Source organism: Ochotona curzoniae, unplaced genomic scaffold (genome assembly GCF_017591425.1).
Source record: "Ochotona curzoniae isolate NIBS_2020 unplaced genomic scaffold, NIBS_Ocur_1.0 contig_2692, whole genome shotgun sequence".
NCBI classification, from domain to species: domain Eukaryota; kingdom Metazoa; phylum Chordata; class Mammalia; order Lagomorpha; family Ochotonidae; genus Ochotona; species Ochotona curzoniae.
This window is the reverse complement of record NW_024465556.1, coordinates 19,525,328-19,550,174: the sequence shown is the minus strand read 5'-3', so window position 1 is coordinate 19,550,174 and position 24,847 is coordinate 19,525,328. Positions and strand designations below refer to the sequence as shown.

The window sequence follows — 24,847 nt, the reverse complement described above, 5'->3', positions numbered from 1 at the left end:
AGTTAATAGCTGAAGTTTATCGATGACATCAGGCTTTTATAGACTGAGGGAACAGGGTTTAAGGAATTTACATATCAACAGGGAGTTGACCTGAGATGCTGAGAGTTCCCATCAGCATGTCGATGGATCCCATCAATTGTTTCCACACCCTTGTCCGGGAGTATCTTCGTCTTGTTCCAACAGGCACAATCAACTGTCTTCTTACAGATATCCAATCAATTGTTCTCCACCACCTCACCAAGCATTGAGCTTCATGGAGAAGGGTCTCTCCTATTTACTCAACAGCTGCCAAGGCCCACAGACTTCTGAGAGGAACTTTGAGAGGACACTAGCAGCACACACAGGCTCACTTTCCCACTATCTAATATGGATTCTAGTTCTCTATTCGCAAGGCTCTTCCAGGATACAGGATACACAGCTCTCCTACAATAGTTTGTCTTATATTCCAGAAGGATGTTGCATAAATGCAAAGCTACAGAAGTTGCATGCAAATATTCTGGAACCAGTATGAACTTGGGACAGGAGATTTCAAAAGTAAAGAAACACAAAATGTTTTTCCCGTTCAACTGTGAAGTCGGCAATAAGGATGAGAAACAAACAAACTGCAATTGCTTGGCTTCCTACATTGTTTCTAAGCACATTGCTAAAGTATTTTCCAAAAATGAATTAATTTAAAAAGTCGCTCTTGTCAACATTTACAATAAAATAACCAAAAATAGAATAAGTATTTCTTTAGACAAGAAACATCTGTATGAACACAGAAAAAAAAATCCATAAAACAACAACCTATTAGGTGGTCAAAAACATCTAAAAAAGCAACTGACATCCATCTTTTTTCTAAATATTCACTCTGTAAAAAACTTTCAATATATAGTGACTACCTACTTAACTACATATAATTGTGGTTTACAATATATATTTATGAACATGTCATGGCTGGATGTAAAATATGTATATTCTTGAAAATACTGAGTATAGAGTAAATGCTGCCAATTGTTATAAATCTAGAAGTAGTTTCTGACCATCTCTAATGTGTTTGCAACTGAATTAGAGAAAATGAACAAAAGATTTCTAAGTCAGACGTATTGAGATTTAAAACAAGCCAGCACCTAGCAAAGTGCCCAGAAGAGCCTAGGAAGGGATTAGCTGAATGAAGCATGCCACTCAATGGCATTCCTGGTAGAGAAAAAAAACAATGGCAGCTACAACAAGGATAGTTTCACTTTAACTACAAATAGACTTAACGGTGCCCTGACACTTTTTGTTTGTTTGTCTTGAGAAAAGCTACATCTTGTTTCCTAAAAGCTAGAACAGGAGTGAGTGGATCTTAGAGAAGAGGACTGAGGGGGTAAGCATGTAACATCAAGTCACACTCTTGCCTCACCAAGAAACACAACCTCATAGAAAAGCTGAACCTCTGGGTCATCATGGTCATGGGTTTCTCCACTGCAATCTCAGGCTAATTCCTGTGCAAAAACAAATCTGCAATCCAGAATTCTGCTTGCACACAGATTCACACAATCCCGAAGGCAGCAGCTAGCCCTGTACCTGAATCTTCAGTTGGCTCTATGGAGGCAAGTGTGAATACAGTCCACCTCTCTTCATACCTCTGCCAATATGCTCTGTTGATCAAGGTCTACCCTTCTGATAACATAGACACAGATGAAATAAGTTCAGATCTAACTCCAAGAGTGAAAAGTGGAACTATGCACTGTAGACAAAGAGGAGTAGAGATCCTTGGGCACAAGGAACATTCAACTCTTACTTTAAGCATGGACATAAAAAGATTTCTAGAAGGCCCTTTACCCCACAGTTTATTTAACCTAAAACATCTCTCCATCATTTAATTTCTCATACCCAAGCCCACATTATAGCCCACTCTCCCAAACATCTAAAGATACACACCCAACTATACAAGCTTTCAAGAACCACACAATCAAACATGATGGGAAGCAGGTACTCCCAAGATTGCCTGGCATACTTTAAAGGACACGTTAATACTCATGCATACGCCTGTGTCCACACTTTTCCTATCAAACAGCAGCCAACAAGCAAACTGTAGGTAGCCTACTCCACAGTCATACCTGTAAGCAAGAGGGGCTCAGTTTTAAATAATTATGTCCAAGAAATGACAACTGTGCTCTCTGCCAGAATAAGGATGGATAAATACAGAGAGGGAACATAATTAAGCAATTCTGACTCTTGAGGCTTCAGCTGCTTCTCTAATATGCGGCACCTGTGTGACCACCACCCAAGCCCTTCTGGATAGGCCTCTGCACCACTTTGATCTGTATGTTCCAGTGCCATGAAAGGTCACGGTCTGGTCATTACAGGAGCCTTTCATTGGGGGTAGGGTGACCTCCAGCTGCTTCATCTCCAGTTTGATACTTTCTGTGTTGACAATGGTATGATTCAATGGCCAATATTGGGGGAAAATATATTTTTTTTCCTTTAAGATACTGGGAAATGAGTGAAACCCAGCAGCTGAAGGTCCATTCAGTCAACACATCACATGTGCAGGACCTGGAAGGTTCCATTGTAACATCAGCTATCATTTCCCAATGAACAACAGTATCTTTCTGTGGAATAATCAGAATTCAGACAGAAGGCAGCTTTTAAACAGAAGCCAAAAGGCAGCAATGGAGTGGAAGTGTGTCACCAGGAGAGAAAAGGAGAGAGAACTCACTCCAGCACCGGGGCCTGCCAGCTACCAAATCAAACCTTTGATGCAGGGGGTTTATTAGCTCCTGGATGATTTTTGCATTTACATCGGCTGGGAACACGCAGACTGGCCTGTTCCCTACCTCCGAGGCAAGGGCTGTGATGAGAGAGGCATTTGCCATGCTCCCAAATATTTTATGCCAGGAATAAAATGAAAACAGCCCCCCAAATCATGGCCCCCTTGATGATCTGTCACAGCATTCTGCTGAGTAAGCACAACAACCCATAGCCGCCTTGGAAAGGACAGAAGCAGACCTGAGATGCTGATTGTATTATGAAAAATAGACTTCAGCAAGCGTGCTCAGCACCACGCTGGCAACTTGCAGGAAGGAAGCTGCTCTCCACTTAGAAGCTGACTCCAGGCGTACACATACCTCCCAAAACATGCAAATGTATATACATACACAGAGAGAAAGTGTACACACCTGCATGGAAACAAACATATGTCTGTGCAACTGGTAGCCAGGAGAGAACCGGCCTTTTTGATGCCAAATGTATCAACAAGGGGCCCATTCTGGTCTCCTTCTATCAGCAAAAAAAAGTGCCCAGGCCTATTTCAGAAAAGAACAAGGGGGTTGACTGCACACACTTCACAAAACCGAGAAACACAGGAATCTCTCACGTTCCTGAAAGATTGTGACCTACATGGAATTCCTATCTAAAGATGAGACCCTTGGGTGCTGGTGTCACTTCTGCCAGACAGGAGGTTGGTGCTGAGGAAAGCTGCAGTTGCCCATTCCCTCATCTGTAACATCAGGGCACAGACCCAGCGACGCTGAGACCCCTCTATTTTGCACATCATGTGACCATGCAGAGGAACCTAAGGTCCCACATGTTGCAGGAATATTTTTTTTCTCTGTCCCCCAAGAATTAATGGGCATATGGACGCTTAATATAGTTAGGATGGATGTTAAGGTCAATCACACAAACATGAGCTAATTCTATAATTGATTGGAAACTAATTAGGAACTCGAAAGAACATTTCTACTGATGTTGCTAATGACTCCAGCTAAGGCTGTAGCTGCAGGAGCTATTCCCAGCCTCTTTCACAGGCAAGGTAGGATTTCAATACCTCTCATTTCTAGTCCGACTTCTCCTGCTTTCTCCATTTAAGGCCTTCCTAGAAGATTTTGTTTGAACAATGAGTCCATGAAGAAACTATTTGGCTTATTCCTTCCCCAGGTGAGACACTGGAATGAGAGGAGTATGACCAAGTAAACTGACTCTGGCAATGTCTAGCCCCATGACCTAGGGCAGTCCAGCTAACTTCCCTGTCTGGCCCTGAGCAACCTCCTCTGTAAAGTGAACCAATGATCTCTTCCTTATAGAATTAAGTGATGAATGATTCACAAATCTGCATACAAAGAACATCAGAGATGGTGGTGGGGAGGCAGGCATGGAGTACTCCATCCAAATATGGCGGTATTGTATTTACTAGCCTCTTCGAATTTCCAATGAAGATGTAGAGCCCTCTGTGACAAAGCATAGGACAGCAGGGTAAAAACCAACTTAGATGGCTCAACACAAGCACACAGATAAGGAAAGAACACCAAGTCAGCATTTATAACAGCCCAAGTCAAGTATCAAGAGTTCATTTGGATTTTCTGAGACTCAGTGATATCAGCTGTCTCTGGGATTTTCTTTTTCACCAAAATTAAAAAAAAAACTTGAAAAGAAAACCAAGAAATAAATTATTTTGTTTGAACAAAATTACAAAACCTGGAATGACTAAAGGTAGTCATGTGCAATATGTCAAATCCATGCCCCGATGCAGATGGAGAACTGTTAACACTTAAACAGCTATGGAATGAATCACTCAATTAATTTCCCACATGCTGAAACAGGTAACAATACATTTATCTGCCAGCACTACACTCTCCGTATCATATATTTCCATAACTGTTAGCAATTTTACTCAGAATAATGGGAAATTAGTTGCACCTCCTTGGTTCAGGGAGAGATAGTGGCCTCAGGCTTGATACCATTCAAGTTGCTCAATGCAAGAGATTTGGGATATGTTCTGTGCTGGTCTCATTTGATTTTTCTCCTCCCCTTTGTCCTTAATGGCTTACGAAGAATGTGTAGCATGTTAGGCGCCAATAACTGAAGAGAATCTACTCCCTTAGGTTTCTGTGCCAGTATTTTTAACACAGAGGAGACAATGGCCTATGAGATAACCTCATAGTTCCACAGAGTCCCAGGGAGATGACAGCTCTCCAATGGGGTCATCAAGTACATTCCCCAACCCACTGATTTCCATCATGGACCCTAACTCCTCACACAGAGATAGCTGTGCACTTATTTCAAACACCTCCCTCTATCTGAGTCCCTGAAGTTGCACACTCTACCAGCTTCATTAGAGCTACCATTAGGATGTTTGCATATGTGGAATCCATGTATGTTCAGCTCATCAAGGGAAGGCCAACAAGCTCCACCAGGATGAGCTCTGGAGAGCTACATGGTGCAATACACATGGCAGCTGAGGAACACACTATGAGAAAGCACTGCCTTCCAACACAACAATGTCTCAGAGAGCTGCGACACTACAGTCTGCAACAGGAGAAAACCATTTCTCCCCAGAACCCCTTTGCTAGCAAGAGAGAAGACCCCCTCTCATGCACTATGGAAATTCTATCCATTCCAGACAAGGTCATTTGTCCAATACTATCTCCTTTGCCAACCCCAGGCCTTCAGGGGCTGTATTTTGGAAATTTGTTTAAGTAGGGAACCTGAAATAACCCCTGAAGTGTCACCATTGAAATGACTATGTGCTGTTTACTGATAAAAACAAAAAGTGCACAAGGAGTGAATCACTTTACAAACAACAAATCCTTAGATTTGGACTCAAGAAAGCTCAGTGCATACTTACATTCACCTTCCTGTAGACTGACAGGTGATCCTAGGCTGCTGTCCAAAGACATAGCAGGACACTGGCAGAGTAACCAGCACTGGCAGATGGATATCACCTATGAACAGTGGGGGATGGAGACAACTCACCTTGGGTTTCACCACTTTCATGAAGGCCCCTCTGACCAATGCCTCTTCTCGCTCTTGTCTGGTTACCTTCTTGGCATCCAGAAACTTTAAGTTGGGCAGCTTGTGCAGGACAAAACACCTGGAAGAGAAAGATCCAAGACAAATCAGGATGATTGGAGTGAGAATCTCAGGGGTTCAGGTACTTTGTCTGGTTTTTAGGAATTCCCATTATAGGGTCTGCAGGAGTTCAGATCCTGGTTGCTATGTTACCTCTATTCTTGCACAAAGGAAAAAAAACATCACTTCTTGGGACATTTCACAAACATACAATGATATGTTAGACATGCACATTACTGGCTGTGCTTGACTCACAAGTGGATACACACAGTCTCAAGCCTTTAAATTAACCACTGGAATGTAATCAATGTATTTATTTCTTAATGACCAGAACATGATCTCAGTCTCTTTGCGACACAGGAAAACCTCTGTAAAAATGAATCTGCAGTTGGCTTGTATAGTTCATGCCAGTGCCATTCCTAGGAGGCATCTGTGTCATTCTCATCTGTGAGATTACAATAAATGATCAATCTGCAGCTGAGACAATCGAAAACTTCCTGTGACTGGGGACAGTCAACTAGGTTGGCACAGCCTGGGTGACTTGGAGAAGTAAGGAACACAGGTGGCTTGGGAATACTTTCCTGAAGGATCAAGCTGAAGATCAGAGGAGTATTTTCTGTTCATCACTGGATTGTTCCCATACTAACCATATGAAGATAGTCTTTACCAAGGAGAAGGCAAAGGAGAGTTGGCTTCCAGGAGCCCTTCACTGCCTAACAAATGCTATGTGGCCTGAATTCCCTTGCAAATGCTCTTTGGCATTCATTATACTTCCAGGGATAAGCCAGTAGCTACTTTTGTGATGAATTATCTTCACACAGGTGTATATGGAATTGATACAAAAATGTTCGTGGCCAGGGTATAAGTTTTAAGATTAATAAAGAAAGAAAATGCATGTACATGTCTTGACTTCTCCCAGTCAGCAGTTCAGACATTTTCTGTCAGATGCTTATATTCCATCCATAAGCAAGCAATTGTTTAGATCCTATTCCTCTTAGGAAGAAGAACTAAGTACCCAATGTCAAGAGCAATGGCTTATCTCCCAAGGAATCAGTCACTTCTTTCCTGATCATCCACTCATCTCCCAATCCCCATCTGTCACAAAGCCTTCTTCTAAACTTCTAGAACACATTGCCCTCTCTTTTCTCCGTACTACTGAAGTCACATATCAACACTGGCCACTCTGAAATTATTTTTTAATTACAAGAACTCTTCAGCAGTTCGTGAAAGATACCTATCTTGAAAAAGGTATGTATGGATTTCAAATACTTCTGTACTATAATAAAATTATCTTTTCAACTCCATTTTTTAATGAAATCCAAGTAATTAATCTTATAACTTCATCTCATCACTATCGGCAAATTTATTTGCTTACTTTCGCTTGATCTTGAAAATAATCCCTAGGATGTACACAAGGGCATCCTAGTCCATTTCAGTTATACAAACACAGAGATGGTTCAAAAGTTCACAGAAGAGAAGAATTAAAAGATAATTATTTAGGATATAAATGCTGAAGATCTAAGCATATAAGATAGTCTTCACACAGTTCTTAAAAATGAATATTATGAGAAAACTAAGAATGGATCCCAAAAGTAAACACATTTAGCTCCATATTCCATGAACTTTTTAAAGTACTCCCATGGAAGGTGCTCAGAAAAGATGACATGATTCTTGGTCTCACATCAGTTGGCAATGTCAGGGTAAGACTCAGTAGCACAGAGAAATCAGAAGTCAGTATTGCTATATGTCTGGGGTTATGTAAAGAACAGCTGTGGTGGCACTGAGAAAAAGATCTATGCTATGCACCAGAGGACCACATACCAAAGAGACAAAGCAGAACAGGAAAACCCCAGAAAAGATTCAAATCCTAAAGACACCCCAAGTACCTAGCTTACTCAGAGCTACTTTGGGTATACCTCCTACTCTATGGAACAGCAGACTCTGAGCGCCAGGACCCTCTCTCAGAAGGCAATCTTATAACAGCAAGAGGCTTTTCTTAGCTTATCCAAGTAGAAGAGGTGGTTGGCAGATCACTCAAAAACCAGAGGCAAGAGTGTAGTCAGCTGCAGGCAAAAACTTTCCCATTGTTCACTGAAATCTGCTGAGGGTGTTGTCAAATTCAGTTTTCCTCCCCCAGGAAGGCCCATCCCATTGCGTGAGGGCCTCGAATTTGACTGCCTGATTCCTGCCACCTCCCCAGGTCTTCACCTAGGAAGCCTCCTTCCTGTTTCTCCTTGAAACCTCTCTTCAGTCTCTCCACTTGCCCCTGAACTCTATCCCCACATAGGAAATCCCCACAAAGGGCTTAGGTGCCCTTTCTATGCCCCAGCAGAACTTTCACCAGCCCTAGTCTGCAGGAGGAAGCCTGCACCTTCGGCTTGTAGCGGCAAAGTCTGGATGACAACAGAGTCTTTCAAATAAAGACGTGTACAGACAGAAACAGTATGTCAGGAGTGACGCTCAAAGGAGTAAAGACACCCACTAAGTGTAGGGTGGGAAAAGATGAATATTCAGGTGAAGAAAACATCAGTATTAGAAAATCAGCCAATGTTTAACGATGGAGTGAAAGATGCCTTCACAGGGCTGGCAGGAACCAGGATGACAACAGACCGCAGACTGTCATTTCGCCTCCCTTTGGATCACAGCCCTGAAATCAAAGGGAAAGCAGGGAGAGAGGTGCTGACTTTCAAGGTAGTTGAAAGTCTAAGATGACAAAGAGCTGCTGTTTTCTGTGCGTTCTTCCTACAGAGTAACAGAAACAGCTTACAAAGTAATTTTGGTCATCCCGACCTTCAAGGTAACTGGACTCCCCACCAGAAAAGTAACCTCAGTTCCCCGGAAGCCACCTAGAAGAGTTTGAGGGGTAATAGGAACACCTAGGCTGTTCATTCTGAGACTCCAGAGTCCTTCCTGTGGAATGTCTTCCTCCATTCCCTTACTCCACCTTCCACCGACAGCTACCAAGCAGCCCCCACCTGCCAGGTACTGTGCCGCTACCAAGCGTAAGCTGCTGAATACAGCAGCACGCTGTCTGCTCTCAAGGAGCTTCTATTCTAGCATGGCCACTCAGACTTCAGCAGTCATCAAGATCCCTTGGGGTCTTGCTAAAATCCACATCAGCCAGAGGGTTGGATTCAGGTGGTGTGTAACAGGACTTGGAATTTATGTTTCTAATACGTGCCCAGGTGCTGCAGCTGCTCCTGCTGAGAACCAATGTTTTGATGAGAATGACCCCACGAGGAATAAGTTTGGGAATTGTGAGTGTAGTGAGGCAGCAGGGCCTTGGTTCAGTCAACAGTCTGCCCCTCCACCATGTAAACAGTACACAAATACAGAGAGTGGTCATGTCCACCATCTTTCCTCTACCCCATACTGGCTTGGAACTAGCTCCAAACATTATTACTGAGTGATAAGTCAGTGGGCTTCCTGCCTGCTGGTGCCAGCCTGGTCTTGGGAGATCTATTTCCCTTTGTTCTAGGTCATGTCAGGGTGTCAAAAGCCAGAGCTTCAATCCTGAGTGTAACACAAGTTTGCCATAAAAATGTGAGAGGATTCCCGAAGCCACAGAATGAAGGCTTTTACAATATCAATTCAGTCCTTGTAAATTTAATCCAGGGTTATTTGTTGCACCAAAATCTCTTCACTGTGATGTATGACTTAGTTACTGGGGTTATCACAGCCGTATCCTAAAGTTGCATAGTACATAAAACATTTCAGTTAACAATGCGGGAAGGTTAACTCCCCCAGATAACCTGCAATCACAAGGGTAGTCCAGATGACAGCCCTCTGTCAGCCTCCACGAGCTATTGATGGTTCAATCAGTTTGTTTTGAAGGTAAAGTACAACAAAAGGGCAGTAAACTTATTCAGACTGTCAACAGGGGCTATCGGGAATGGGGCTTGTAGGTAAGTAATTCTGGGTGTTTTAAGGCTATTATCAAACAGCACTGGTTGAAAGAAGAGACAGCTACTAATAACACAGAAGGCAGCCATCATAAACCACTTTATGGCAGAAACCCCCGTCTATAAATCCTGTGACACCCACAGACAGCTTCAGATTTATAAAACTGCTTGTTAAGTCCGGGAATTGCTTAATGAAAAGAGATCCTTCTACATTCTGAGTCTCACGTCCCTAACTCCAGAGGGCAGCTCCAATTTTCCTGACCTTCTCAAGGTGGCAGGGGGGAATAGCGCTGCCCCTGAGGGGGGCATTGGTGGTGGTGGGACTCAGAACCTCTCCCATCTGTAACATAGACAGAGGCTGTTGATGAGGGAGCAGCGATCCCTGGCAGGCAGTGTTCAAAGATCCGTTTGTCTCAGCATAGAAATGGATTTCCTAAAAGTAAGACACCCATAGCTATTGAGGGTCTCTCTCTTCTCCTATAGAATGACCGTTTTCCTCCTCCAGGACCCCTCTTAACCTTTAGGACGAGGAAAAAAGAACACAGCCAGAAGGGTTTCATTTTGTTTGTTTTTCTGTTTGTGTGTTTGTTCAGAAACCAATTCTCTCTGCTCCATTCCTCGGGCTCTGGCATTTGTCAGCTTGAACTGAGAGAAGAAGATGTTCTTTCCTCTTGCCCACAACTGTTACCCCAGAGGAACTGGCTGCTCCCCAACAGCACTGCACAACCACACAAGAGCCCAGCTAGATCCGCACTGTCTGCTTCTATGGGGTTGGCTGCCATGTTTGTTAATCCATTGCCCCACTCAAGAAATATCAAATGTCCAGTTCTTGAACCAGGCAGAGTCACTGGAGATTTTTCTGCTTCTTTATGCTTATAGACTTCTATTGCTTCTTCACATTGCTTCTTGCTGCCTTCTTACTCCCATGCCTGGGAAGTGTGGAAATGGCACAAGTTACTAATCTCCTAGCTGGGGCCCTGGAAGGGATTCTTGGGTAAAATACCAACCAACCATGTTTTCCATCTTTTCCAAAGATTCACACCTTGTGGAGGGAAGATCCAAGCATGCATCAAGCTTCTCCACTCTTGACTGGGTTACAATTCCATGTAGTAACATGGGTTACCTCATGCTAACCAAAAGTATTCATCAACTACTAAACAAGTCTGGCTAATTTTTTAGATTAGCAATGGCTTATGTACAACTCTGTTGAGACAGAAGCCCTTAAGTGTGTGGGATAAAATCAAAGGAGAGGAAGGTTTTCAATAGGAAACGTGTAAAGACTAACTAAGCAGAGGAAAGAAATGGACCTTCAGCACGTCTTGCTGTGGATACTTAGTTCAACATCCAGCAGCTTTTTGAACCTCAGTTTCCCCATTTACACAATGAGGGGGAATGAATTATGCACAAGGTTCCTTCTGATTTTATTTGCCTTGAATCCTATGTGCTTCAAAGTTGACTGACAATCAATACATCCACATTATCCTTGCCTGTTACTCCAATTTCCTTGTAACCCCCAACACACACACACACACACACACACACACACACACACACACACACACACACACACACACACTGCCACAGCCCCTCCAGGTGAGAGAGGACTGTCAGAAAAAGTCAATAAAGACCAAAGAGCAATGGATGAATGCTGTGAATGGAATGAGTCCAGATGCTCTCAGAGATGACAATGATCTCACTCTAATGAGCTGAAGTGAGCTCACCTACAGCATTAATGAAAGTCTGACGAGTGGCAAGGGCCAGCTGATGTGGCTCACAGTTCACTGGCAACATGTTTGAAGTCCCCTGGCAAACAATACACCCACAGGACAGACCAAGGCCCTCTACAGAGGGTAACCGGCAATTACTCTGTGGGCTTCTGTCACTTTGATCTTTGGGTCATGACCTTTGCTTTCTTGCGATCTTCAAAGCCCAGATTGTAGATTAGCTAGAGAGTGCTCCCTGGGTTATGTAAGCCACAAGTTTTACAGCTCCCATTCAGCTGGGAAATGGTGGCAGACCTGCACAGCCAGCAGCCTGCCATGGAGGACCTCTGCAAGGAGTGACACACACACTGGGTATGCCTCAGGACCGACTGTTCCCTGCAGGGCAACAAAGGGAGGGTATCACACTGTCAACAATTTAATGATACAAGGAATACAAAGGGGCCTACCAGGAAAAAGGGAGAAAGGAGAGGCCAACTAGAGATGCAGTGGTGGGAGAGAATACAGGATAGAGGGTCTGGAGATGGGAGAAGAGAAGGCAGACCAACAGCCCGATGTCTTTTCTCGGAAGGGCAAGTCCACCACTTGTCAACTGCTGCATCTCTGCACTCTTCTTTCTGCACTAAAAAGAAGAAAAAGGGAATGCAAGGGAAGACAAACAATATGCACTTCTCAGGTCCCAAGTATCCCACATTTGATCATTTGGTTCATTTATTCAGCCAGTGTTGACATCTATAGAACCTTGTGGTGGTTTCTCAGGCCAAGTCTTGCTGCTCTTTTCTTGCACAAACTCTGAAAGTTAATGCTGCTACATTTGCTTCCATTCAGTATTCAGTCCCAGACTGTATGTGCACAACAGTGTGTGTGCACAGCAATGAAGGCAATTTCAAGCTCCTTTAATAACCCAATAATGGACGTTCCTCAGCCATGATCTATGATGAATGGCAAAGGGAAACCCCAGGCATGGTTTTGCTCCTGCCCCAATAAGGCCAGGGTACTGTGCAACAACTTGGTAGTGTGTTCAGGCTCACACACAAGTTTAAATAGCCTATTTTACCAGGGGGATGTGTGCCAAAAAAAATCCAACTGGGTGCAGAGGGGGTGAGTGAGGCAGTGAAAGGGGGTGGTAAATACGGCAGGGGGGGGGGGGCTTGCAAGGCAAGCCTCAGCAGAAACCCCAGCATCTGTAATGCCATTTCCAATAACTACATAAATCTAGTCACTTCCCATTTCTGGTCCAGTGGCTGGCCACAATGTGACCTAAAACTGGGCTGACCTCTTTGAAATCAACATCTCCCATGGAAATGAAACAACAGACACACTTGTTTTGATGTATGGCTGGGTGACATATTATAAATATTACATCACATAACCACAGAGGATGCCAATCAATAAGAAATTTTTCTAGACAGCACTAAATGAACCATGGGTTCTTGCTTCTGAATGCACTCCTTTAAGGCTCCTACCATTGCTTAAATGATTAATAGAAGACATATTGTCAGAAAATGTACTTAAAGTGAAAAACAGTAAACTGTAGAAATATCATTCATTTTTTAAGCAATTTTCTAGCGAAAATGTCACATAAATTTACATAGAGGCTTCACTACTGGGCTCTGGGTAACAGCTACAGAGAAGGCAGATCCCATGGTTTGTGGATGAGGGGCCAGGAAAACATTTCACCAAAAGGAAAAGAAAAAAAGCAGTCACATTGCTTTGTATAAACTCAAATGCCACAGGAATTTTAAATTCGAAAGTCATCTTGGGAAGCCCAAAGATTTCTCAGGGACAAATGAAGCACAAACTCCTTGATAAACAAAGCAGAGCCGCTCACAGAGCATAGCACGGAAGTACATCTCACACACATCACTCTCCTCCAAATACATGGGTGAGTGCTCATCAAATCAGCAACAAAAACTCAAACCATAAATGAATAGAAAACTTAAACCTATTAGAGAACTATTTCATTCAACGACCTCAAATGCTGGGCTGTGACTACATAGCACATTCCTTCCGCCCTTTCATGCTGGTGCTCCCACAGGGCTGGCACCTTGCCATCCACGTGGGTGACATCAGGATTTTCCAAGGTGGTTCAGACTATATCTAATTCCAGCTATGTGCCAGCTCTAGAACACAGCCCCTCATGGCAACCACACCACATGTGTACTAACAATTGGCTTCACTGCTGCCTTCCTTCCATGGAAACAAGACCAAAATGGGAAGGTTAGAGGGTACTCAGAAGAGCCCAAGAGAAGAAACACCCCATAAAATCAAGCACTTCCCCCATAAATCATGACCCAGAGTGTGAACCGAGCTGCATATCATTCCTTGCATGTTTTGATTGCATCTGTTGACATGCAAACTGACCTGACTCCACAGTGGGCATGGGAAGTACACAAAGGGACCCACATCTATCTAAAAAGACTCAGCTCCAGAAAGGGAAAAAAAATCGCAAGCCAACCAAGATTTTCCCATGGCCAGCACTAGTTTAAGAATTCATAAAGCTTCAATGAATAAGGCTTGGCACTTACCCATTGGAAGCTGCTCTTTAAATGCTGAGATATACCAAGGAATAGCAGAACTATGCAAGACTGGATATGTAAAATGGTGTGAAATGGTCGGGAAAGAGCTGTAACTGGCTTGGAAACCAAGAACCTGCCAAGGCCAAAGCCAAATCAATGTCAGAGTCACCTGTGAAAGGTTTTGCTGTCACCTTGGTGAATCAGAAAGCCCTGGATGACTCAGAGGCACATTCCCGGTGAAAGATTAGTGCCCAAGGCTGCCCTCCCACTCTGTAGATCCTATTCCCAAAGCTGGACTCCTCATCGGATCTTCTCATCTGACCCCTTACACCATGGGTCTAACTATGTTTCTGAAGATATAGTGTTTTATTTCATTGACACAATCTTACAAGCCCTCTATTTGAAATTGAATAGAATATACTAGAATTAGAAACTTGTTTTATATTCTCCCTCTCCCTCTCTCAATCTCTTTCTCTCTCTCTCTCTCTTTCACTCTCTCATTCTAGGGTGGAAAAGCAACAAAACTTGCTTTAAGTAGAATTCAAATATAGCTTTTTCATTTGATGAATAAATAAGATAAACACACATGTGTGCAAATATGAGTACATATGTATATATGTCTGTGCACAGCCACATACACAGGCACACATGTGAGAACCAAAAACAAAATGGGGAGGGGTCTTTCCACCTTTTCATTTGAGAGACAGAGAAAGAACTCCCATTCACGGATTCATTCTCCAAGTGCCTACTGTGACTAGGGCTGAACCACGACAAAGCTGGAGACAAATTCAACTAAGGCCTACCACCTGTGTAGCAGGGAGCCACTTACTAAGAGATGATCTGCTTCATCCCACAGCCCACAGAGCACGGAGCTAGAACTGAGAACTGAAGTCAGAACTCAAATGTAGATATTATGCTATAGAACATAAAGGAATCAACCAGCAGTTTACATGTCAACTGCTGGACCACCCACTTTCAAACTACCAAAAATGTTCATGGGGCAATTTTCTAGAACTTGTTTGATTCTTGAAGAAGTATGTAAAAATAAAGTTAAACAAAGTTAAAACATATTTTCAGGGACCTGAAATCAGGTTGTTGAAATCCTCAAAATTGAGAATGTTCCAAAAGGAAATTAAATGCTGCTATTAAGAAATATAACATGATGATTGGAAAATTAAAATATTCATCTGGGAGACATAAACTCTATGTAGTTTTATATATTACTCTCACACAAATCTATACTATCAAATCCCAAATGAAAATCCTCATGATCATGATAGAGGATGACTTACTGAACTTTTTTGTTTGTTTTTTTAATAAATCAGGGCCTACCCTATTTTTAAAGATTTATTTATTTGAAAGCATTATAGGGTGGGGACACACACACACACACATACACACACGGAAATCTTCCATAGATTGGTTCACCTCACAAACAGCCACAGCTTCCAGGGCCGGGCTGAAGGTAGACACCAGGAGCTTTAGCGAGCTCTCCCACACGGATTAACAGGAACCCACGCACTTGAGCCACCTTCTCCTGTTTTCTCAGACATGTAATCAGGGAGCTGCATTGGAAACAGAGCATCTGGCTCACAAACCAGTGCCTGTATGGGATATCAGTGTCACAGGCTTTGGCTTAATCTATTGTGTCACATTACTGGCTCTGACTTTAGCTTTTTTAAAAAATAGGATCAGAATCTTGTTCTAATGTTTTAAGAACAGTTTAAAATTTCTTACCAAATTAATCAAAACACCTAGAAAATGGGGTTAAGGGCACAAAATTGTTCCCAACAGAGAAACAGCATTCCTTCTTAGCCTTATATTCCTGCATGTAGGTATGTGTGTGTATATGTATGTTTGTGTGTTTTAGTACAGTGTTTGATAGTCATCAGCATTTCTTACAAATTTTCCCTTAAAATTAATGCTTCCAAGTATATTATTTTGTGGGTCACCTTAGCTTTTTATGGGATTCAACAAGCCCCCCTCAAGCCATTATCCTCTTTCAAAATCCATCCAAGTCTCTCCTGGAAGCCCTAGCAGCCTACTGCTTCCTTTCTTCTTTCTCATTTGTCCCCATCCTGCCCCACTGGTTTGGGCAGGGTGTTAATGAAAGCTTACATCATAATGAATAGAGAAGCTACGCATGTGAAAAGTACCATTAAAACATTTATAAAACAAACCAACAGGGAGAGTATACAGATTATAAAATGAAGAAAAATAAAATTAGCTAGTGAAGTGTGCAACATCAGGAAGACTCATTAAGAGCAAGTGAGCTTGGATCAGAGGCTTCAAGGAAGATAGTTTGTAACTCAAAGGAAGACCCTTCCACATGGAGCCTAGCTGAATGCATGGCTGGTGGACAGCAAGGCAACAGCTTGATGGTGCTAAGAGTTAGTTGGCTCCTTAAACTTCAAATGGAAATGGTCTCTCTCCAAGTGATTGTGAGGTAGACCACAGAAAGATCTAACAATCAACAGCAGAGGTCAGTGAACTAATAGCCCATGGGTCAAATCCAGCCCACAGCCCGTTTCGTAAATAAAGTTTTATGCAAACATAGCAATGGCCAATTATATATAAATTATTTATGGCTATTTCCATGCTGCAAAAGCAGCCAGCAGAGTTTAAGCATTGTGAAAGAATCTCTATGACTTCCAAGCTTAAAATAATTACCTAGCCACTTCTAAAACAAACAAAAACCTTGCCAAATGATGTAGACCACCAAATAACCTTTCATTTTCATTCACTCCTAGGACCTCAAGAAAGGGAGACAAAAGGTGACAGTGTAACACTGTCATGGAAGTCTCCTGATGTTTACCTAACACCTACTAAGCACCCTATGTGGTTTCCATCAATGACTTCTCCCTTCTCCCATCAAACACTCACCTGTATCGCTTGTAGTCTTCCTCATCCTTCTCCAAGCTGACCAGCTCATTGGGACATGCCACATTTCCCAGCAGACTGAGATACTCTAGAGCTGGGGTCACTTCTGCCAGGTGATTCAGCAGACCCTCCAAATCAGTGATGTGGCAAAAGTTAAGGAGCTTGGTCTAGAAGGACAAAAGGCTTGGCAGGTACCATGGGCGATCAGCCTCACAGTGACAAGTCTACTGTGTCCACACAAATTATACAGTAAGGGTCAAAATCAACTTAACATAGTATACCTAGTTTAGTTTAGTTTAGTTTAGTTTAGTTTAGTTTAGTTTAGTTTAGTTTAGTTTTGTTTTGTTTTGTTTTTAAATCACATTGTCAGGAACACTACTGAACTTTGAACAAGCAAGGCTGAGTACAGATCACTTAAGGGAGAATGAATACACTAAATGGTTTATCATACTTTTCTTTCCTCTTCAGTTGCTTTAAAAAAGAGAGAGATAAAACACAGAGTCTATGTAGTAAAATATTTTATTATAATATACAAAGCTTAATATTTTTCTAGTAATAAAAACCAAAGCCTAGTTCCAAACATCACATTAAAAAAATATACACACACATTTCTCTCTGGTATCTAAGGAAATCACATAGATGCAAACAAACACGTATCTCAAGTGAGAGCCAGTATTGGAACTAAGCATGGCTTGAAGACTCCCTAAGAGCAACAAAGCACTGCACTGAGGGAAAGGACAAGACAATGAGAGAAAGGAGAAGTGGAACCAACCAGGCACGTCAAAATGCACTTGCTGAGATGGATGTGAATCTAGTCATCTGTGCAGGAATGGAGGAGTGGAGACAGAGGAGGGGCATGGTGTGGAGATCTCTCCAACAGCCACGCCACAGGGGCCATCGCACATGTCTAATCAAGGCATTCACAGAGATGCCCAAACCAAGCAAGGCAAAAGTCAGAGATTCAAGGACTCAAAGGTATTGGAAAGGGCTGGATGACAACTTAATCTACAAATCACCTCCTGACTTACTTCACAGGCAGAGGAGTTGAGCCATGGACAAAGTGAGAGTTAGACAGACCACAAACAAACACCATGACCATGAGGAGCATGTAAATAAAAAGGAGTTAGCACCAGTAGACAGGAATGGCAGTACAGCATACAGGAGCTGAGCACACAGCAGGGCAAATACAGTACACAGGAGCCCAAGCCTGAGAGGTCCACTTGGACAGAGGAAAGGAAGGTAAAATCAAATCAAAAGTTCTTTGCATTCCATCAAGATGTTATCTAACCTTGGAGGGGGTCACTCAGATTTTTAGACTGTGTTTCTACTTGTCAAACCAGCACAAACTCTAACACACATCTAAATCCAGCCTGTAACATACCTGCCAAGGGGGTCACTACAAGCCAGTACATTCCATTCTGACACCCATCACCATTTGCCCTTGCTGTGGGATTCACTCTTCTTCCATCTTCTATTCATAGAGCCAGCTCAAATGCATGGAATCATCTTATTCCTCCACACCATGAGCCTCCACATATTTGAAGATTTTATTCCCACTCTAAGTTCCTTCAGGCATTCATCAGAACTCCTGTTGCGCCATCCACCATCACATGCAAGAACAAACACTGCACAAGCAGTCACGGAGAAGGCACAAGCATACGAACAGGAAGCCAACACTCCCATGGGGTGAACCTTCTCACCAGCTGCTGGCTTTGATCTGCCGATATCCTTCCTGTTACAAAAACAATGGCACAAACATGGACATGAGAGCTGTTAATCTTTCAAATCTTTCACAAGTAACACCCAGGGATGACCACAAAGGAACATTAGAAAGAGGGTGCAGGAATGGGGTTTTTCATGAAGAAATTGAGCAAGAAGCTTCCACTGGGGAGGTAAAGCTGGAAATACAGAATCAAAACATGGCACAGTTCAACACTGAAGACAAAACTCATGACCACTTGTTGAAGATCAACAATCACAGCCTTTATGAAAATCATTTAAATATTACCCATGAAAAGTGACAGGGAGCAATTCCATGCAAAATCTGATTTTCCCATCAGAAAATCTGTGTCATAGTCATTGCTATGAAGGAAAGTATGTGCTGTGCCACACTCTTTTCCAGAACTGTCCTAGGACTGGGCAGATGAACTTCAGGAGCCCTGGAATACTCTGGAGTGCCCACCCCACAATTTCTGAAGTCTCCACCTAGTACCTAGGACCAGTTGGGACCAACAGTGCCATTTAAGGTGGAGGGCCCCATATCTGGACATCTACCTACAGGGGGTCCTGGTCCAAAAACTGCTGATGTTCCAACCATATATTCCACACATCAGGTACTCCTAGGAATGATATAACGTCTGATGGTCCAGTTCTTGTGAAATCTCAAGGGCCATATACCCTCATTCCAAGGATGGTCAGTCACGCAGGAAACTAGATTGGAAGTAGAACAGCCAAGACTCAAATTAGTATTCTGACACGAAATGTCTTTGATGCAAGTGATAGCCTAACCCATCACTCTGTCAGTCTCTGCCCTGAAATCTTACATAGCACACATGTGGAAAATATGGGTGACAGTTCTCTAACTTTAATAGACCTAAAAACGTTACCAATAATATAGCTATAAAATTACCAATAATGAGTGAGGAAACTTGAAAGAAATATTTCTAAACTGCTAAAATAAAAATCAATTTTGATTAACACTAAGTGATGGAATTACCCTTCTATCTCTCTACAGAAAACATTATAAAATTTCATCGTATAATGAAGCTATAAGGGAATAGCTATAATAGAAAAGAAGTAGAAGAAAAATCTTACACAGGCATATCTATAAAAAGAATGTTACTTTTCTGGGTATTTTGACATTTGCAGTACATATCAAATTAGATTTTTAAAAAATTTGCTTTGATCTATTTTTGTTTTAAATAAATATTCATTTCACACGTATTTTTACATTGTTTCATAGTCTTCATTTTTTTAAATTTATTTTTTCGAAAGGCAAAGTGACTGAGAGAAGGAAACAGAAATCTTTCATTCACTGATTCACTCTCCAAATGGCTACAACAGACCAAAGCTAAGGTAAGAATTCCATCTGGGTCTCTCGCATGGGTGGTCTGGGCTCAAGTACTTGGATCATGATTTGCTGCCTTCACAGGCGTGTGAACAGGAAGTTATATGGGAAGCAGGGCTGCAGTGACTCAAACCACCTTCTCTCTAACACATGGTACCAGTGTCACAAGCAGAACACTGGCCCACAGTCTTTACCTTTAACTGGAATCCCCCACGTTATAGAATTCATCCTCCACAAAACCTGGATTTTCCCAGAACAGGAGGTGAGTGATTCAAATGTCCTGCTCATAGAAATTTCTTGGGTAGAGAAGCTGTAGGCCCTATGAAGTTTCAGCCATCCAGTGCTACCACATACTAAGGATTTTCAGAGCTGATCTCATTTGGAATATTTTATGTAGGAGAAGCTCCTTCTTCCCAGGCCTCTAATGTCTTTTAAGAGGAAGAGAGAGAGAGCTCCCATCATCTGCCTCGTTCCCCAAACACTCACAAATGCAGGGGTGGATAAGGACAAAGGACATAAGCTGAAAAATCCAAGACTCCCACATGGACAGCAAGGATCCAGTTCTTTGATCACTGGCTCGAAGGGTCTGCATTGATGGAAAGACGGAGGCAAGAGTTGGAGACAGGAATTCAATCAAGGCACTCAGAGATGAGACACATGCGCCTTTACTGTTCTGGCTAAATACATGCTGGATCCTTTCTTAGGCCTTTCAGTTACTGGCATACAAAATGAGAGCTGGGCTGAAACAGGTGGTTTGCTACAGCACTGGCAACTCCTCCCTGACTGTGTTGTTCAAGCCACCCACCTGCCACTGACACCACCAGAGGATGAATCGGGAGAAGGGGTTCCAATTGGCTTCCCAGTCTCGGGTCAACAAGGAGAAACACAGCTCTGCCTTGCTGGTTGCAAACTCTGAGACAGGACTTGCCACCTGTCCTCCTTTTAAGGTGCATAGAAAATCAAGCAGAGCTGACCAGTGACAGATAAATGTCTCCTCAGGCAATAAAGACCACTGCTGTGGAGATTCTGGAGAATCTCCCAGGGTGGCTTTTTCCCCCTTTTTCCCCCTCAGAGTTTGAAGCTACCTGGCACAATTTCAACTCTCTGCAGCTGGATGGCTAGATGCGTGGCACACACCTGGTCTTCCTCATCAAGTCTTCTCTGGAGCACTTGACGTTTAGAATTTTTCCCCCAGTGTTCTCTACAGAAAGTTGCCGTGGCGGAGCCCAGCTGTCATGGCAAGGCTTGCCAAGGGAGATGCTTCTAAAGAGTGCCCAAGATCAAAGCAGCCTCTTGCCTTGAAAGTTTGGAGGAGTGAGTTGTGGGGGCCTCTGGAGGCAGCCATGTCCAGTCGCTCAGGCCGGAAGCTATTTCCCAGTTATGAATGGGCAGGTTTCTCCCGCTGGGATCAGCTCTAGGGTGAAGGGCAGCCTCTGGAACTGCAGGGAAGACTGTAAACAGAGCAAATCCTAATATAGGATTTTGTGATTGCTAACTGGGTAGTATAATGGCACACCGCTTGTTTTCCTTCACACACACGCACACACACACACACACACACACACACACACAACACACACACAGCTCAGAAAGTTACCATATGCAAAACAGTGAAGAAAACTGGAGTTAAAGACCACAGTTGGTAAATGGCAAGGTCTAGATTCAAATCTAGGCCTTAAAGAAATTACATTTCTAGGATTAAAAAAAGTTTTTAAGTGACCTGCAATTTCCTAAAATGAAAAGGGGACTCAAAAATCCTAAAAATTGAGGAGTCTTGCACACGCACACCTCCATGGGAGTTTCCCAAGTGCTGTCAGCCAGCTGAGCTCTGCTCCCCAGACACTTCCTGTTTGGGCTTCTCTTTATTTAAAGCACCGAGGCTTCAGCTAACAGCAAAATATGTACGGGAGTTGTGAAGTCTTTGGGTGTTAACAGTGTGATCCCCCATATACTATACCATTGAGATCACTCTACAGGACTCTGAGATGATTATCACTATTCTGTCCATTTTATAAATAAACTGAGGCCCCTGACAAGGCACAGAGATTTCCGCAAGATGACAGGAAATTGCTGTTGAAACTCAAGCCTGGTGTTCTGAGGCAGCACAGTGGCCAGCCCAACATGGCCCAACTGGGCCAACGAAAAAAATCGAGGCATTTCTCCACAATGACAATGTAGCACAAACTCCTTTTCACCCGCTGCATACACTGAAGCAAAACTGAAACAAACAGGGTGACAGAGAGCAAACGGTGACTTCAAATCAACTTACTTGCCCAATCCCCAGAGCAGAAGGTACAGAAGATCCCCTTGGCCATTCAAAGATTACATGGTTGTATTTTCCAAAATATCCCATTTGTCCCTCACTTGTAGATCTGGATATGACTGGGATAGTTATCAAATTCCTCATTTCTACTAGTGGACGAGCCAGAGGTAGATGATGCATGCCCGTGGATGGGTGAGAAAAAGAATGGGAGGGAGGGGAAGTGGGTTAAGCCCGGGACTGATGATAGCACAGTCAGTCTAAATAAACCAAGGAGTAGGAGCAAGAGATGAAGAGGTCGTCAGAGACCATCAGGTTTTCAGACTGGCCAGGGGAAAGCATTAAAGCTAGGTTGAATAGAACAAAGGTGGGAGGTCAAGTAGGAGCTAGGCAGATGGGAAGGGAAGCATGATGGGTGAGCTCGGGGTGGCGGGTGGGAGGGGGGAACCCTGCCAGATATAAGGCTTGGAATCTGACAGCCCAGTAGAAGAAGAGCATGGGCAGCTGCTCCCTATTGTATCTGCATTCCTTTCCTCCAGCTGTGATGGCCCCAGCTCTGACTTTCAGGATATGTGAACAGCATTCAACAGCCCCACCGCTCTTACTCCTCCAGTTTTTCCATAAAATGAGTTTTGTTCACCAATGCTGCCCAACTCACAGAATGAGAGCAGGGTACTAAGAAATTGTAAACATTACAAAAATAACCTCTCAACACATATTCCTGCCTTGAAGATAGCAAAACTCAAGTTAGTTAAGTTTACATAATTCTCCAGGGCCATAATATTAACCCTTAAATGTAGTGGAACTCAATATTACGAGACCCTTAGAAAAACAGTCACAATAACTGGACTCTATGCTAAGTATATGCTTGCAATGAAGGAATCTCAACTGAACTTGAACTGCGGTTATGCAGCAAGGGGAAGGAATCCACCATGGGGGGAGGGTTGTGGGATGGTTGGGGGGAATCCCAGTACCTATAAAACTGTATCACATGATACAATGTTAATAACAATAATAAAGAAAAGAAAAGAAAAGAAAAAAGATAGAGCCATTTAAAATTTTAAAAATTTAATTAAAAAAAAACAAAAATAAAACAACCTATGGGGTGGCTACGACTACTGTCCCCATTTTGCAGAGGAATCCTAGGCCTCTACTCCAAGCAACAAGTCCAAGGTCTCACAGCAAGTGGTAGACAGGGTACCCGTCACAAAGACTTGCATCAGTATCTGCTGTCATCAACTCCTATTTGGGAGCTTCTCCATCTGACTGTGACACCTCCAGTTCTCATGGACAAATAACACCAAACATTGTTACAGAGAAACTTGATTGTGAGTAAATCCAAATAAAAAGAAATCTAGATATTTTTGAGACGCATAAATGTAAGTAGAGTAAAGGACCATTCTACACATGTCAAGAATCAATTAGGACCCAGTACAATGGCTCAGTGGCTGAATCCTTGCGTTGCCTTGCATGCACTAGGATCCCACGTGAATGTCAGTTCATGTCCTGGCTGCTCCGCTTATCATCCAGCTCCCTGCTTGTGGCCTGGGAGTGGGGTGGAGGAAGGCCCAAAGCCTTGGGACTCCGCACTCACATGGGAGATCCAGTAAAGGCTCCTGGGTTTAGATCGGCTCAGCTCCAGCCATTGCAACCATTTGGGGAGGTAGCCAGTGGAGAGAGGATCTTTCTATCTGTGTCTCCTTCTCTCTGCTTTTCTAATAAAAATAAATTAATCTTTTAAAAAGTCTATTAAAAATCAAAACTAACTTCACAAAAGTTTGAGACAAACTTCACTTTAGCTGACAGCAATATTCCTAATGTATTTAACAGTCAGTCTACAAAAAAGAGCCAGCACCTTGTTAGCAGACCAAGGATTAACAGATTCTAGAGCTTGCTTTATCAAAGATATGAACTGAAACATTAAGGAGACAAGATACTAAGACCTGTGCACTAGACTGTGAGAAAATTGAGATGTGTTTTTTTTATATTCACACATTGGAGAGCCACCTTTTCCATCTGCTTTGCATTTTGGATGTGACTTGCTTTGGCCATAGGGACATCAATACAGATGATATAAGTAGGACCTGAAAACTTATTTGCTAACACCTCATGAAGCATGTGCTCTTGGAAACACTCCTCCCATGAGCAACTGTTTATGCTACAATGTCAGAGACGTGCAGTTCAGACTACAATCACCACTCGGCTCCAGAAACAAATGAGGTCATCTTAGACTATCCAACCCCAGTGCGACCTCTGGATAACGTGACTGCATAACAGGCCCAAAGCAATGCCAGTGGCAGAAGCATCCAATTAAGCCTTTGCCAAATAGTTGATCCAACAGCTGATTTGCAAAGACATAAAGTAAGCCACGGAATTTGGGGGTATATTATTATGCAGCCAAAGAGAGGCAGAGCCTACATAAAAAGCCCCTCACACGGTAGCAAGAGCAATATTGCTATTAAATAATATACATCACCATTACAGTCTGAGCAATATTGCTATGATAGCAATAAACCCAGTAATCATCGGTCAGGCTGAGCCACTCACACATTCTGAAGCAACAGAAGTCAGATGGCTATAAAGACAGAGTCAGAAGTACCTGGCTGGGGGCAGAGGTTGACTGGCCTGACCGTTAAGGCACACTTCACACCAGTGCCTGAGTTGACTCGAACCTCTGAATCCCA

At 42.9% G+C, this 24,847-nt stretch overlaps 1 protein-coding gene across 2 annotated transcripts in view; it reads right to left on the bottom strand.

Moving 5' to 3' along the window:
- Positions 1-24,847, bottom strand: part of LRMDA (leucine rich melanocyte differentiation associated) — a 985,984-nt gene that overhangs the window by 409,585 nt on the left and 551,552 nt on the right. For both annotated transcript variants that reach the window (XM_040976019.1, XM_040976020.1), the window contains 2 exons: positions 16,840-16,979; positions 5,719-5,836 (listed from right to left, as the gene is read on the bottom strand). In XM_040976019.1, the coding sequence (XP_040831953.1) occupies positions 5,719-5,836; positions 16,840-16,979 (258 nt within the window). The remainder of the gene's footprint in view (positions 1-5,718; positions 5,837-16,839; positions 16,980-24,847) is intronic.